We start from the raw sequence: 17,646 nt of genomic DNA, 5'->3' as shown, positions 1-17,646 counted from the left end.
TTGGGGGTAGGGAGTACAGGATTCAGGACGATGGAAGTCATCAGTCTGTCGGAGGCTGCACAGCAGCTATGCCTTCCCTCCCATTACGCTGTGCTGCCAGAACTCTAGTTCCACAGAGACCACCCTCCATGCCATGCCAGACCGACTCAGGTTCCCAATCAGGGGGCGTGATTCTTGATCCTCAAAGGTCAATTCCACCCATGTCCCTTCTTCATCCTGCTCCATGCGCCCTGGATGGGACAGAGCTAAGCACCCACATCAGAGGATTGGTTGCAAATCCTACACTGTCTCAAAGCTTTGGGGAAAAGAGGAGAGAGAGCAACTAATATTTACTGAGCACCTAGATACCAGATGTTTTCATGAACATCACCTCATTAACAAACAAATCTTTTCCTTATTTTGTACGTAAAGAAAATTGGGGCTTAGACTGGTTATAAAACCAGTCCAAGGTCAACCCAAATGCTGATGAGTAAATTAGGTTAAAATCTGAGCCAGGTCTGAGTGAGTCCGAGGTCTGTTTTATAACATCATGCTGTCTCCTGATCATAAAACACTTCATTTTATATGGGAGCACAAAGGGCCCATTTCTCCCAGGGTCTAGCAAAACATCTCAACTTTTATCATCACTTCTAGAGACCCGATAATGTTTAGATCTTGTCATTCATTTGCCCAAACCAATGGAGCTATTTATTTTCAACTCTGGTAACAAACTTTCTTAACTCAGCATTTTTCAGGGGAAAAAAATCTAAATTCCTGAATTGCTTCATTTCATGCTCATTCTCTTTGCATGCATCTTTCTGGCTTTTAAAAATAGAGTCCAAATCATTGCGTATTCAGATATGAAGCACAGGAAGAGCAACGGGAACACTAATGTGCAGTGGTCTCCAGGCGAAGAGTACCTGTGTCTGTACTTACTCTAAATTAAACAGAAAACTCTCAGATTTATAGATAAACCAAATACTATCCTAGGCCTATGGACTTGGATTCTACCCCTCTCTCCACAGTTACTACCCTGGCTAAGACCATTTGATTCAGCCTTGTTATTTAAAATAAGAGTTGCTCTCTTAAGTTCCTTAAAAATTCTATAGTTAACTGCAACTCATTGGCCTTTCCAGAGATAACGCAATCTAAAATAATTCAAATCCCACCACCATAATCCTTTTTAAAATTTCTTTGATAAATGCAAAGGATATACCCATCTTCCAGTTAAATTTCCTTTTGAGTTTAACAGGAAATCAGAAGCAAAGAAAAAGATATGGTGATCTAGCAAGACCGTGATTTATAGTGTTTGGAAAACAATTTACTTAATGAGAAAGTAGCATAAAAGTTTGCTTATCTTGGTCACAGGTATTATAATTCATATCCCTAAAGGGTAGAGAGAAAAATCATTCTTTTCCAGGAAAGACAATCCTATCTAATAAAGAGGGAATATGCAAATTGACCATCACACCATAATGGTCAAGATGGCTGCGCCCACAGCCGAAGCAGGGATTCCATAACATAAAATGGCTGTGACCACAGCGGAGGCTGAGTTCCCATAATGAGCCTTAATGAGCAATCAGCAGGGACCTGAGGCTGCGTGGCGCTGGGTCAGGGCAGGGGACCTAAGGCTGCGCCCCCCGCCTGGTGGGGCTTGACAGGGGACCTCAGGCTGCGCCCCCCGCCCCAGTGCCAGGCTTGGGGACCTCAGGCCACGCCCCACACCCCAGCAGGGCTTGACAGTGGACCTCAGGCCATGCCCCCCGCCCAGAAGGGCTTGACGGGGGAACTTTAGGCCACGCCCCCCACCCTGGTGCTGGGCTGCAGAACCTGAGGCCACACCCCCCACCCAGCGGAGCTTGATGGGGAACTCAAGGCATGCCCCCTGCCCTGGCCCGGGTTGGGGGACCTCAGGACGCGCACCCTGCCCCAGGCCAGGGGACCTGAGGCTGTGTCCCCCACCCAGCGGGGCTTGACAGGGGTGGGGCTGGCCGGGTCTGGATCTAGCCCAATGGGGGTTGGGCCGGCCAGGTCCAGGTTTTGCGTGATTTCGAGGCACATGTGGGTGGGCGAGGACTTGACTCTGGTTCCCGTGGTGTGCCCCAGACTCTGACAGGAGGAAGGTTTTCATATACATTTTACTAATTTTCTTTCATCTCTGACACTTCTATTATAAAGGGCAAATAGCAATATTAAAATATTTCCTCTAATTAATTCCCTTTTAATGTGCACAAATATTGTGCACCGGGTCACTAGTCCTATATAATAAAAGGCTAATATGCAAATTGTCCCCTCAACCGAGAGTATGACCAACTGGGAGTTCAACTGGAGTTTGACCAGGGGGTGGGGCCGGCCAACCACCTGCGGCCCCTCCCCCAGCCGGCCCCACCCCAATCGTGCCCCCCCCCACCCGTGATTGGCCCACCAACCACCCACAGCCCCTGCCCCGGGTCGGTCCAGCCCAATTGGCCCCAATCGGACCCCACCCATGCACGAATTTGGGCACCGGGCCTCTAGTAATAGCATAAAGCTCCTTCCCTCTTGCTTAGCCTGATACTATATATTCACCTGATACTATATGTTTACAATGAAAGTAATTCTGCGGGTGCTAGACCTCACACAGATGCCTGAAACACCTGCTTTCGAATTCTTACACTCGGAGACAACATGTAACTGGCTACCTGGCTCAATCCTTACCGGACAGCAGACAACCTACCTTCCTAGAGCAGTTTCCTCATCATTTCACACCCCTCATCAGCCACCACTTCCATTTCCCTCCCTCACCCACATTTACACAAGAATTCTGAGGCATGAGACACTTGTAAGGTGAGAGTGAATCACATCTGCCACCACCTGATAGAGCTGAGCAAACACTAGTCACTCAAAAATACCCTTCCCTGGCCTGACTTCCTGGGTCTAATTTCTTAATGAAGTGATCATTTCTTCAAGATGGAGAATCAGAAGCATTTCAATGGCTGTGTGCAGTTCTTATTTCATCAAAGGTTCTTTGGACATGGTCAAGGCTGAAGTACATGTAGTAGAGGAGATACTTTGGGAGAAATTCCTCCTTTAGCCACTCTAGCAGATGTCAAAATGTGGGAGAGAACTAGTGGACAATTTCTCCCTCCACATATACAAATATTCACTTTTTCTGGCCACCCATGCAAGGGACCTTATAAGCAGAAGTCCTTGTCAGGAAATTTGAGTCACTCTCAGGTAATTCTACCTTCGAGATCATCCTTCTACCTCTCATTCATGTGAGGACAGCACAGTCATCTCAGTACAGTGCTTCTCAAACTACAAAGTACTTATGAATCACCTGGGGACTTTGTGGAAATGAGGATTCAAATTTAATAGGTCTAGGGTAGACCCTAATGCCTGCGTTTCTAACACGCCTTCAATAGACACTGATGCTGCTGATTGCAAACCACACTCAAGTAGCAAATTCCGCATCTCTTTCCTCTCCCAGAACTGGAGCACATTTTACCTTAAGGTCTCTTTGTGGCTGGTTATCTACCAAGAGAACTAAGCCGGGCAGGAAACGCAGAACCTCGGCGTGCCCTGTGAGCTCCATCCTGCACACAGGGGCTCAGCACGCTGCTCTCACTGTCCAGACTCCGGGCCTTCCTTCTTGCCCACATAGAGTTGCCACATTCTTGCTTAGCTAAATGGCAAACCTGGCTCAGCCTCCCCAGCCTTATCTGATGCCACTCTGCCAGCAACTCAAACATCCGGAGCACCTGCTCTAGGACACATTCCTGGGCCCTCACCTGAGATTTTCATTCATTAGGTTGGGAATGGCCCCAAAAAGAAACAGACACTCTAGGTGATTCTGATCTGTTAACAAATTTTCGGGAAGCAAATACATGTAACCTCTTTGATGGATTTGAGAAACCTGTATGCTATGGTTGTTAATGCCTTTACATCAAGGAAGAAAGGTTAAAAATAAAACAAAACAAGTTGAGCATCTGATACTATGATAGAACTATTTCCTCCCCAATTTCAACACTTGCTTAGGGGCATTTATGATTATTTCCAGTGCACTGTCTTTTTTCTTTTTTATAGAAGTTCACTAAAAATGTAAAATATGTCCTATATATCCTATAGAAAATTCCTTTAATGTAGGTATGATTAAAGATACACTCAGTTAATGAGAAAAATATCAAAGGAATTATTATTTGCCCTTCTGATTGAACTGAAATGGAGTTGTTCATATACATACAATTTAAAAAATATATCCAAGAACAAACACTGATTACCAGGTAACAAAAATAAGGACTGAACATTATTACCTTTGAAATGGCAGAAGCAGATACAAAATACAAAAAGTAACTTTACTTTGACTTTATAGGTGAAATGTCCTCCCTAAGAAAGGCTGGCATTGGCTATTTGGTCTCTGGGGCAGATGTGGCATCTTGCTGGGTGCCAGCCTCCGTGGGCACAGCCTCGGGGCCTGCTGCAGCAGCAGTGACCTCAGAGACAGCGGAGGTGGCTTCTGGACTGGAACCAGTCCCTGCCTGACCAAATGTGGCCTTAGTCTGGCCAGGGGTGGTCTCAGTCTGACTGGGGGTGGCCTCCGTCTCACTGGGGGTGGCCTCAGGCTGAGAGGCTAACAGTTCATGACTGACGCTGGCATCTGTTTGACAGGGGATGTCAGCCTGAGTAGGCATGCCCTCTTCTTCTGTTTCCATTTCTGTTTCCTGACTTTGAACTTCCTCACCTTCTTCTACCATAGCAGGTGGTAACTGCAAAAAAGTCTAATAGAAAAAATAAGGAAAATATCAGTATGAATGAACTCAAATAAAAGAATTGGCTTATAAAGTTAAGCTCTCACATTAACATTATTATCTTCCTAAAAGATACTGTTCACTCTTAAGAGTTCTCCAGAATAATGCTGGCCATTTCATGTTACAGATGAAACAACTCTGATGACAATGGCCTACGTTTTGCTGAATATGCCAACACGGATATCACAAATGATCAAAATACATATTACATCTCTAGAGAGGGAAATAATATGAAAACCTATTATATTTTTTAGCAAAGGAATTTGCTGTCACACTTCTGGAAAAACTGTGGCTGATTAGGACTGACCGACACACCAAGTCGAGAAGGGCCAACGTTGATCAAGGAGCTCTGTGAGGGGCAGGAAGAAACCAAGCCCTGGGACAAAGCCATGGCAGGGAGGGGGAGGGTACGAGACTCTGTCCCACCCAAACACTGGAGCAGCTCTAGATGCTGAGCCTGGTTGCTGGAACCGGTGGGAAAGGGATTAGTAAAAAATGAGAGGGCTTACCAAGAGGCATGAGGACACTTTGGGGGCTAATAAATATGTTCATTATCTTGACTGTGATGATGGTTTCACAGGTATATACGTGTGTCAGAATATCAAATTGTATACTTTAAATAAGTGGATTTTGTTGCATGCTGAATTATACCTACATAAAGATGTTTTGAAAGTATGGATATTATATGAATACTAACAACCCATTTTCGTTTAGTTGGTTTTCTACAAGGAATCACGTATTTAAAGATTTATTCTGAGATGAAGGAATACAGTCAATAATATTGTGATAATCCTGCACAGTGACAGATGATTCCTAAATTAGCGGGGTGATCACATTGTAAAGTATAAAAATGCCAAATCACTATATTACCAATATAACTAATATAATATTATAACACTTAAATTTTTTCTAAAAAGTGATATATTCTGCAACAGATAAGATTCTTTAGTAAGAAGAAAACTAAGAGTTAGTGCTGAGAAAACTCACCTGATGATAGTGATGGGTGGTCTGTATCAGGTGCATGTACATGTTGTACACAAAGTTTGCCATTTGGGGCATATTCTTTATTACCTGTACTTCATGAGATGGTCTCTCCCCATTCTAGAAAAGGCAAAAAGGAAGTTAAATATAGTGAAAAACACTAAAAGCTAGCATTCCAATAGGAGTCCATCTCTCTGTTTAATGTGTAAGCATAAACTTACCAGCCTGAAATTGTATTAAAAGCTAGTGACTCTTAGCTCCCTCCTAATCTCTACATTTTCTACATTTAAATTGAATCACTCTTTTTCCTTCTTTATTGTATTCGCACACTTACATCTTTATGTCCTCTAAACACAAATATTTACATTACGATTCATAACAGTAGCAAAATTACAGTTATGAAGTAGCAACAAAAATAATTTTATGGTTGGGGGTCACCACAACATGAGGAACTGTATTAAAGGGTCGTGGCATTAGAAAGGTTGAGAACCACTGGTCTAAAGTAATGGTTCCTAATACTGTATATGCTCCAAAGGCAATTCTCAAGATTCAGAAATAAAATGTTAAAACTGTTCTTCCTACTTACGTTTTTCTAAAAAATAAGAAGCTAACATTTACAATGAGAAGCTAACAATATCTAGGCTGTCAGTAATGAAGGCGAACATTCAAAAGGAATTTTTACTAATAAAGGATGCATATATAGTCAGAAATGTTGGCAAACAGTAGTATAAAGTGTCAACTTTGTGTATCTATCAGGACCATCTGGGAGAGAATGTTCAATCAGAGGCCTGGCCCTGGCCCCAGAGATGTACATTCAGTGTCTGAGACAGAATGAGGTGCTTAGAGTGGAGTAGTATCTGACCACAATCTCAGAAGCAATGCTTTCTATTGGTTCAGGTAAAGTAAATGAGAAAAAAAGTACAAAATTTGCACTTCTTCCTAAACCATACTAGAATAAAGATGAACAACTTTCCTATTTATAATCAATCATACAAAGTCTCCCCTTTCTTACTGGAAAATTTCAGAAAACCATAAAAGTAAAAAACTTTTATCAAGAAATAAATAAATAAAAGTGGCCAATTATTTAAGGCACATAAAGTTAGAAATATTCAGTACATTAAATAGCATTTCCCAGAATTCGGCAGGGTGGCAGGCACGCATGTAAGCAGGTGTTCTTCTGATAATGGTCACTTTCTGCAATGGTCACAGCATCTGTGTGCAGAGGCTCCCATGCTGCTACAACCACAACACTGCCTTCAAAACAGGAGGGTTTTTTGTTCTGATCCGTTTGCTTATTTTCAGGTGGCTTTGCTGGGGAGCTGCCTCTTCTGGGAGGCAGTGCTAGCTGCTCAGCCCTCACTGCCCATCCCCACAGCCTCCTGAGCAGAGCACGGGGAAATGCTATCTGCCCTCAGTCCCCAGGCCTGAATCCATGGTGCTGTGCAAAGCACCAGTTTCTACACTTCACCTCATTCATATTGCCTGAACTGCACTCCGAGTTTTCACCAGGTGTGTCGCTGTAGCCCTTGGGATTCAAAGCACCTGGGGCATCCTTTCAACCCCCAAGACACAGAGGATCTGCCCCAGACCTCTTGTCAGGAATCTCTCTGCTTAATCATCAGCCCACAACAGATGGAAAACCTCAGCGCTATAGGATTGTGTTCAAACTTCAGAGACTGACACTCAAGGCTTTACATGACCCCACCCTCATCATATCTCTCCACCGGTTCCTCCAATTCCTCTATAGCAGCATTTCTTTTTCTCTTTTGGAAAGTACTTAGCATTATTATAAAACAGATACACATAATTTATTCTTTTTTTGTCTCTAAGAGGGAGAAAAATGTACTGTAAACATTTAAAAGCTTTGTTTAAATTCCAATGGATCTCCAAGACATTTCATTAAATAAGAAGGCAAAGCCCAAGTCTATATAGTATGGTTACTTTCAGGTAAGAAAGAAAATAAACAGGTATCTGCTCCTTTGTGCCAAGATAATATATAAAGAATAAACCAGAAACTAAAGAGACTGCTTTTATGGGGGGAGGGGAGAGGAAAGGGAAGAAAGGAGGAGGGAGAGGAAACTGGAAGCAGGGATGAATGAGGAGGGAGTGGTATTTCTCTGGGTGTAACCTTTTGTTAAGTATACGTGTAGGTGCTGCTCCCTCCCACATTTTCCCAGAATGTAAGCTTCTTAAGGCTTCTCCAAGAGCTAAACTATTTATTACTCTGTTAAGGTCTCCTTACAAAGCTACACAATGATTATGAACATGGACTCTGGAGTCAGCCTGTCTGGGTTTTCAAATCCCGAATTCTTCATCTACTAGATGCACGGCCAAACTACTTCTCTAATCCTCAATTTCCTCATGCATAAAACTGGGTTAATAAGAAAACCTACTGAGCAGGGCTGTTACTGAGATGAAATAATGTACATAAAGAACTAATTGCTTGATACATGGTGAGTACTCAATAAATGTTGGCATATATTATTTTTATATAGAAAATCTAATTTAGTTCCTTAATGCAAGCAACACTCTTAAATCAGTAATTGGAAGATCTGTCTGATGATGTTCCTACCTAATATGATCATCCATAAGAGAATACAGCTGTGTAGAATGCAGAAGTCCTACCTTTCTACAGGTTGGGAAAGGTTCCGTTGGAATTATATGCAAATGAAGTGGGCGGGCTGTGAGCTGGCTGAAAGCTGGAGTTAGTTCAAAACAGTTTTGGAAGAGGGATACTCTGGCGAAGATATAAAGTCCAAGTCTGGCTCGAGACATGGCCACCACTAAGCGACGAACATCCCTTTGGGAAACAAACAAAAGTAATTAACATACATCAAGATTAATAACATATTTATGTAGCTTTTTTCTTTTTCTCACATATTCTACTAAATATTCCTATTAAGCTGTGTCAACAAAAAGTTAGGTTTCTTTATTGCTAATCTATGTGTTGACTTCTTCTTTGGGGGTGAGGGGGAGAAAAAAATCACAAAATAACTGATGCACTGACTAAAAAGATCCAAGAAGCTATATTGGTATTATGATATAGTTCAGTTGTCAGGCACCAGTAATAAGTCAATCTGAACCAATCTTCCTCCATTTCTTCACCTACAAACTCGCATGCTCCTCAAAGTGAAATTTTACTTCCTCGGTAATTTTCACCACCGTTTTATACTTATTTGTAATAATAATTACAAATATAAACATACTAGAGGCCCAGTGCGCGAAACTGTGCGGGACCCAGAGTCCCTCCCGCTGCCACCGCAGGACCCACAGTCCCTCCTGCCGCTGTGCGTGAAATCACACGAGACCCAGAGTCCCTCCTGCCGCCACCGCGGTGCCCATCAGTGCACCTCCTGGTGACCAGTCGTTTGGTCGTTCCAGCATTCCGGCCATTGGCCTTTTATAATACAGATAGTATGATGACATGGTAAAATACCACATAATACCATGTCTTTTTTCATGTATTACTCTAGTACCTGGGCTCAATGCCTGGCCTACAATAAGTATTCAGTGTTCACATAAACAGTAATAAAATGGCTAAATTGAATGACACAACTACACATGTGACTATCTAATGAATATCAGTTTTCTTTATCTCTTAAAGGGAATATATGCTTTTAAAACTTTATTTGAGTCAAATCAATTTATAAAAATAGTGCTATACATTAAGTCTAACTTTAGTATGTGTTTTAGTAAAAAAAGATAATTTTAGTTTCAAATATAGAGGACAGTTTGTTTTCTGGAGATGCTCTTACATGGCTATTTGAATTTCACAAAAAAAAAAAGACTTTCATGAATAATAATAAAGTCTGGTAAAATTATCCCTAATCCTTGAAAGTAAGATTAGGGTGTTACAGAGATCAAATGTTACAAAGATAATATAATAACCAGGGATTCTCCCATCCCCCCCCCCCACTACACAAAACTGTGAGATGTTCACTTAGGGAGGAGAAAACATATCCCTTCGCATAACATTCTGGTCTCCCCTTCACACCCAGAAGGCTCTCCACCTCTAGGCAGAGCACAGATCCAGGGCTGCAGCAACCCTGACCTGGTCCCTTGGAGGAACTGTGCTCTCCAGTCCTCAGGGCTGCAGTGCAGCAAAGCGGCTTCGCAAGCCTGATCTCCCTGCGCAGGAGGAGGGTTACATTAAGATCCTCTGCAGATGCAAGCACGGGCACCTTTCTAAGGATATGCTCAATGTCTTCCCAAATGGACTCTAAGCTCCAAGAGGGTAGAGATCACAAATATTAGAATTATTTCTACAGACCCAGAACCCAGCACATTGCCAAGTAATAGACTGACTTGAAAGGATTTGTAATGAGTGACCGAACACTATGAGCATGGCACACTACCAGTCAGAAGAGTAAGTGAGCAGACAGGGTTCCCTGAAGCTATATCTTGAACTCAGGGCAATGAGATCACCACCTGCTTTCAGTCCCAGAACACGACTGGGCAGGAACATTGTTCAACAACAGGCCGTCGTTCTGACAGACCCTTATGAGGACAACACAGGAAGTGACAGTCTCACTGCTTTGCACTGAGCAGGTCCCCAGCATTTCTATTGGTACCTGGGGTATTGAAATCAGGTGGGGACAAGAACAACAAATGTTGGGAAAGGGACTAGAAATGTCTCACTACTCTGGCTTCTGAACAGGCCCACAGTGTCCCTAAGACAGGTTTCTGGAACTAAAGCAGAATAATCTGGCTCCTATACCATCCAGTCTACCCTGGTGAAAAAGATGTGGGCAAAGGCAATATGACAGGCACTGGGAAACAGAAAGGGTTAAACACAGAGTTACACATGACTTAGTAATAATTACACCCAAGAGAAAGAAAAACATGTCCACACAAAAACTGGTACATGAGTGTTCATAGCAGCATTATTCATAATGGACACAAGTGGAAAAACCCCAAATATCCATCAACTGATAAATGATAAATGAAATGTGATCTAATCTAATAATAGACAAATATGCAAATTGACCGCACCTTCGCTACACCTAAGCCACGCCCACCAGCCAAGCCACGCCCACCAACCAATCAGGATGAGTATGCAAATTGCCCCAACAAAGATGGCGGCTAATTTGCATATCAAGACACCGTCCAAAGAAGCCAACAGCTGCAGAAGGGAGTAAAGCTTCGAAGAAGCAAGCAAGCCGGGGGGGGGGGGGGGGAGCGGAGGCGGGGCCGGGGGCGAAGGGAAACGCGGGCGGGCTGGAGGAGAAGGCGGGGCGGGTGACAAGGGCGGGGCGGAGGCAGGGCCGGGGGCAAAGGGAAAGGCGGGCGGGCTGGAGGAGAAGGTGAGGCGGGTGATAAAGGCGGAGCGGAGGCGGGGCCGGGGGCGAAGCGAAACGAGGACGGGCTGGAGGAGAAGGTGAGGCGGGTGATAAAGGCGGAGCGGAGGCGGGGCCGGGGGCGAAGCGAAAGAGGGCGGGCTGGAGGAGAAGGTGAGGCGGGTGATAAAGGCGGAGCGGAGGCGGGGCCGGGGGCGAAGGGAAACGCGGGTGGGCTGGAGGAGAAGGTGAGGCGGGGGACAAGGGAGGAACGGAGGCGGGGTAGAGTGCAGCAGGAAATCCTATTGCAGGATTTTTCCTGCAACGGGAAAGCTAGTATATCTATACAATGGAATGTTATTTGACAATAAAAAGGAATGAGGTATTCATACATGGTACAACAGGAATGAACCTTGAACACATTATGCCAAGCGATTCCATTTAAACCAAGTGCCTAGAATAGGTAAATCTAGGACAGAAAGGAGAATAGTGGTCGCCAAGGCTCTGGGGAGAGAAGGGAGTGACTGCTGGTAAGTACAGGGTTTCTTGTTGGAGTGATGAAAATGACCTTAACTGATGGTGAAGATAGCTGCATAACCCCATTAATATGCTAAAAATTATAGGCTTGTACACTTAAAATATGTAAATTGTACAATGTATGAACTATATCTCAATAAAGCTATTATTTAAAAGAGAAATAAGAAGGAAGTAGGTTTCCTTGATCTCTTGAAACTTAAAAAACAAAATATTAGAAAAAGATATGAAAGATTATCTCTGTGAACCAAAATATCCAAAAAAGGTTTGGTAAAATTCTAGCTAAGATACCTAAGAAATTTACGTAATTGGAAGCATAAATAATACTTAAATGAACATTTCCCCTGTATAATCTAACAACACCTGAACCATCACCAGTAACCCCGAAGAAGAAATTGGATGTTCAAGAGCAAATTTTGGCAAATACAAAGAAGATTGATTACATGGATAATGGTATTTTTGCTTAGAAAATCTTGATATTAGACAATACCAAAACCAGGCTCTTTTTTAACCTTTCATTTATGATAAGTATTTTACCATCATCATCTATTTTTTTTTTTTAATCTTCCAGAAAAGTCAGGCAAAAAATAGCAGAGAGCTAAAGTCATGGGAATCTGGAAAAGACAAAGCATTACAGAGTAAGAAAAAAGGTGGGGAGGGGAGGAAGCAGCACTCATGCACTCACACTGTGAGTTTTTGCGAAATTTAATTATATAAATCGTAATGATGCCCCATTCAGACAGCAGCTAGCTCTAACTCTCATTGCGGCAAAGGAACTGCTTTTTAGAAAAGCCAGTCTCCAAATACTTGCTTGACAAATAAATAAACAAAAATAAACTGTATTTTAGAACACTACAGTCTTCAAACAATTTCTTGAAACATTCTATCTTTGCTTACTCTTACATAAAGTTATCAGTCGAATGGAACCTGAGCACTGAGCTAAGCTCCAAACAGAGCTTGACTTACTGATTACACTATGAGAGCTTGCAGAATTTTCTTTTTATATCCACCAAATAAAATATTAAAATGAACTCTCCATATAGTTTTGCTATTAAGTCATATGAAATGAAGGTTTATATAAAACTAAACAGCTACTTTGTAATCAGAAGACATTATTCCCATAAATCTCTAGTGCATAAGTACATCACAATAAGTGACAAAAATAGATTATTGTTTGTTTTGACAATTCTTAATCCTGAGAGAACAAATGGTTCCTTTATTCTCTAACACTGAAGCTGAGAGACTGTGTGGAAACACCAGAGATCCTGTGCAATGAAAAAGTCATTCTGAAGAGACGCTTGTACCACTTTACTTCTTTTAATTTCTGACAGATCCATTCTTACACTCCAACATACAGCACCAAAAGCTGCCATAACAATTAATTATACTTTAAATTTAAAAAAAGTCAAACTACTTAGCCACAGAAGTTTAAAACTGACACAGATAGTAAAGTTCAAAGACATGATGACAGTTTTTCCTCACGCACCTGAGATGGCCCACTGCCCTGGTTCGTACTAGAGAAAGGAGAATATAATCATTCTGTTGACCTTGAAATCTGTCAACAGTTGTCACCTAGAAAGAAAAAAAAAATGGTAAGTACGGCATACTTAAAATAATCAATCCAAAATAAACATGACTATATACTTGGCATTCAAAAGACGAATTAATGAACATGAACTATTTGAAATAAACCACGGTAACCAGATGGCTATGTCCCTATGTTACTCATCTTTACCTCTGCTGAGCTGAATAACATCTGTGGAATTCACAGTCTTCCCCTACTAAACTACTCAATTCCATGAAAGCAGGCACTGTGTTTAGCTCATTATGTGGTATCCTGGTTTGATGCCCAGCAATATAACTTAGTTTGCTTACTTATCATTTAACACATTCCTACTTCTATAGCATTCCTCTATCAAAAAATAAACAAATAATCTTCATAGTACTTATTGTTCAGCTTGAAAATACATGTACAAGTAAGGAAATTCAGGGAGGTTTCAGTCTAATATTGGCACCCAAGCATTTATCTTTTTCATTAATTCAACAAAAAGTTTAAATGCTTATCCTGTAAAAATTACAATCATGGTCCTACCTTTGGAAGTTAACATTTCTTTTGAAGTCAGCTTCACAGAGGTATAACTGACATACAGTAAAATGCACTCAAGTGTGCAATTTGATACATCCTGACAATATACAGTATATTCCCTTAAACCACTACCACAACCAAATTTTCCAAGACCTCAGGCCCCTTTTTGTCAAATCTGTATTCCCCACTCCAGGCAACCACTGAGCTGTTTTCTGTCACTACAGATTTTGTTTTAACCAGTTCAAGAATTCCATAAAAATGGAATCATACACTATGTACTTTTTTTTTTAAGTTATTTCACTCAGCATATGTTTCTGAGATTCATCCATGTGTTGTATACATTAAAGTTCATACTTTTTTACCTCATTACTATTCTACTGAATGCACATACCACAATCTGTTTATCTACTCACATGTTCATGTCATTTGCATTGCCTCTAGTTTTGGGCTATTTTGAATAAAACTGCAATGAACATTCTTATATAAATATTTTTGTGCCATGTTTTCACTGCTGTTGGATAAAAGCTCAGAGTGAAATTGCTGAGCTGTGTGGTAGAAGGTGCGTGTGTAACTTTATAAGAAACTGTCAAACTGTTTCTAAAGTTGCAGTACCACTTTACACATTCATTAGCAACATTCCAGTTCCAGAATTCCAGTCACTCCACATCCTTGCCAATACTTTGTATATGTTAATCTTTATAATTTTAGCATTCTACAGGGTGCATAGTGGTATACCACTATAGTTTCAATTTGTATTTCCCTGACAACAAATGATGGTACACACTGTTTCACATGCTTATTTGCCATTCATATGTCTTCTTGTGTGAAATATCTGTTCAATATATTTGCCAATTTAGTATTGGGTTGTCTTCGTTTAACAGTGACTTTTACAGAAGTTCATATATTCTGAATTAAAGTGCTTTGCTCTTGTGTGTGGGTGTTATATTAGGAAATTCTGTTGCCATCCTGACCATGTGGAGAGCTTATCTCAAATGAGAAGGGCTGGCAGGAGGATGAGATGAAACTTGGTCTCTGACTACATCACCAAGTCCCTCTAACCTGGAGCCATGCTACTTTCATCTTGCTAAGGGAGGGAGTAACTGTCTTTATTATTTGAATTAAGTTTTTCTGTTATTTATAAATAAAAGAACTCAGATATTGAGTTTCTTCTATTTCTAAACTTTCTGCATCTCAAAGTTATTAGCTTCTCAATTTTCACTGTCTATACCCCTTATGGAGTGTCTATTCCTCACCATAGTCCTTTCAATTTTATCTTCATTTCTATAATTTTGTTTTATTTTCTTCCATTTCATATTTTGTCTCTTGCAGAGTTCTTTAATTCTCTACTTTGTAGCCCTCCCTCTCAGATATCGTTACTTCATTAAAGTACTTTAAAATTCAAAGCTAAATGTGTATTCAAAATTTCATCTGTTCCAGGCCAACATGTTTTTTTCTGGAACATATATCTTGTCAATTAGTATGTTTTGATGCTCTTTACCTGATTTTTTTCCTGTATAAATTGAGCTTGTGCTAGTCTCCTCTTCCCCACTATTTTACCACTAAGTAAGTGGATTTCCTTACCCACTTACTATGCAAGTGATTAGGGTGGGGTGAGCAGGACTGTGTTCTAAAGGCTGGATGGTTTTTTTCACAATAGGTTCTCTTTTCTTCTGCTACTATAGAGACAGTCTATTTGCAAATAAAGCTATGGCACATACAGCTCACCTAGAGGTTTCTTTGAACCAATCTGGGACCAGGAAGGGGTCTGCTCACCCCAATTTCTGAATCTACTGTTCAGAAACAGGGATGTGGCTCTTATACTTCAGAGTATGCCACTCACCTTCATGAAGTGCACACTTGCAGGCACTTTCAAGATCAGTCCCCTAAATTCCCTTCTTCCCCTATTTCCTTCATGATTTTAGTCACCCCTTTCTGTGTTATCTCACTAAAAATGGAGTTTGTCTTCTCCCCATTTTCCTCTTACTTTTGGATTATTTCCAAGAAAAGGCGAAAGAGCTTTTATACAGCCATATTCACAACCAAAGTCCTAACCTCATCATTACTAATGTATTTGGTTGTTCTTTCCAATTTTCAACATTTTATTGACAAAATCAAGCATATTTATTTATTTATTTGATCTTACTCCCCCACATCTCATTTGCTGTGGACATGACCACAAAACAAGGTTTTCTTTCTGCTACATTGCTAGCATTTGGCCTATTGGGAACATTTTATGAGCCCTTACTTATTTTTGTTGCCTAGATCAGCTTTGTCCAATATAAATAAAACACAAGTTATATGTGATTTTTGTAATAGCCATCAGAGATTTTCCAACAGCTGTCTGAGATCTCTGGAGTCTTGCAGATGTTCTGTCTAGCTAATCCTTCTGGGTTGCTAGTGACCAGACAGTTTGATGTGATCACATGATCATCCAATGTTCCTGTTATATAAGACTAACTGATGTGATAACTATGGATTGAGCAAGAATTATTTTTAAAAGGGATTAAGACTCAAACTCAGGAGGAACTAAGGCAGTGGAAGGAATCACAACATGTGAAATTCCTTATGTAAAATTTATTAACTTTAAGTAATTGTGCCTATGTTACACATAACAAAAAAAAAACCTTTACAAAAAAAAAATCTTAGGTCTGGAGGCACTTCACAATTCTTAATCTTCAAGAAAAAAAACTCCCCTATATACACACAAAAAGAGACAGAACAAATTATACTTTTGCAAACAAAACAAAAAGTGATACAATTCCCATCTCTACTCTAATAATACCTAAGTAATCTAATTTTATTATCCATCATTTTGCCAACAAAAATGTTATAAACATTTATTTCTGATTACTATCTATAAAAATTTTCAGTGTGGTAGTTAAGACAGAAGTTCAAAGCAAACCAACAACACTGACAGATAGGTTTGTCAGAGAATTACTTATAGTTCCTATGACAGCATTTTCTCACATATCTTAAAAGGAGATAGCAAAGAGACGAAGTGGGACAACATAAAGAACTCATAATAAATACAAATATTTCCATCTTACCAATATCATAAATAAGAGAATATATGTATTATATTCATAAAATTACCTTATTTGGTCTTCCAATCAATGGATTGTTCCCACATCGTCTATTGATAATGTCACGAATAAGATGCTTTTGCCCATTATAAGTTGTTAGAATACTGATCTTGTCAGCAGGGTAACCAAGTAAACACATGTACATAAAGAGTGCCACTACATATTCTGCCTCTCCAAGATTCTGCAAGGCAAACAGAATCAGATTGTGCATTTATTGTCTTTTCTTTCAATTTTATATAGTTAACCAACTGGCACAACTAGCACATTTATCACACTTCAAGCGGTGAAGAGTTAATAATTTGGACAAGTGAACACCTTACATGAAACTGATGAGTAACATTACCCTAGAGTAACACTGACAAATAAATGTAGAATATTTTAAGTATTACCCTTTGACATTTGCAATATATTTGTAATAAACATCATAAAATAAAAGTTACCAACTTAAAGACTTAATATTTTTGGGACCACAACAATCACAATGCAGACCGATAATTTTCTGCTGCAGGGTACTGGAACAATGGCTATGGAAAGAAACATTAACATAAAGGGGTGAGGCAACTGGCTTAGAAGCCAGTGTAAGATTCAGTCTAATAACACATACATCTAGCAGTACTGTAGTCAACCTTCAATTTTTACACCATGCTTTTCCTTCTTCAGACTTCACAGTATTTTTGTGTTTTGTGTTTGTTCTCTTATGATGGCTGCCACCTCTACTTTACGTGGGAAGAGGCTGTGGCCTCATATTAGTCAGTCTGGCTGACTTTAGGGAGTGGTCAAAGTTGGAGGAAAGGAGCTCCCCTGAGCCTGAAAGTCAGGAAGCACACACAGGCAGCTTAGTGCAGGTCAGGAGAGACTGATGGGAGGAGTAGGAGATGAGGGAAGAAAGCAAAAGGAGAAAGAAGTACAACATATAAATC

The 17,646-nt window shown here is 40.6% G+C and overlaps 1 protein-coding gene across 1 annotated transcript in view; it reads right to left on the bottom strand.

Moving 5' to 3' along the window:
- Window positions 1-4,294: 4,294 nt before the first annotated feature.
- Window positions 4,295-17,646, bottom strand: part of AQR (aquarius intron-binding spliceosomal factor) — a 98,006-nt gene continuing 84,654 nt past the window's right edge. The window contains exons 31-35 of the mRNA XM_008142970.3: window positions 16,737-16,907; window positions 13,044-13,129; window positions 8,373-8,547; window positions 5,754-5,867; window positions 4,295-4,736 (exon numbers count right to left, since the gene is read on the bottom strand). Of these exons, the coding sequence (XP_008141192.2) occupies window positions 4,365-4,736; window positions 5,754-5,867; window positions 8,373-8,547; window positions 13,044-13,129; window positions 16,737-16,907 (918 nt within the window). The 3' untranslated portion in view covers window positions 4,295-4,364. The remainder of the gene's footprint in view (window positions 4,737-5,753; window positions 5,868-8,372; window positions 8,548-13,043; window positions 13,130-16,736; window positions 16,908-17,646) is intronic.

The sequence above is a fragment of the Eptesicus fuscus genome, chromosome 5 (genome assembly GCF_027574615.1).
Source record: "Eptesicus fuscus isolate TK198812 chromosome 5, DD_ASM_mEF_20220401, whole genome shotgun sequence".
In the NCBI taxonomy this organism is placed as follows: Eukaryota; Metazoa; Chordata; class Mammalia; order Chiroptera; family Vespertilionidae; genus Eptesicus; species Eptesicus fuscus.
The sequence above is the reverse complement of the archived record's forward strand: the minus strand, read 5'-3'. Positions and strand labels throughout refer to the sequence as shown.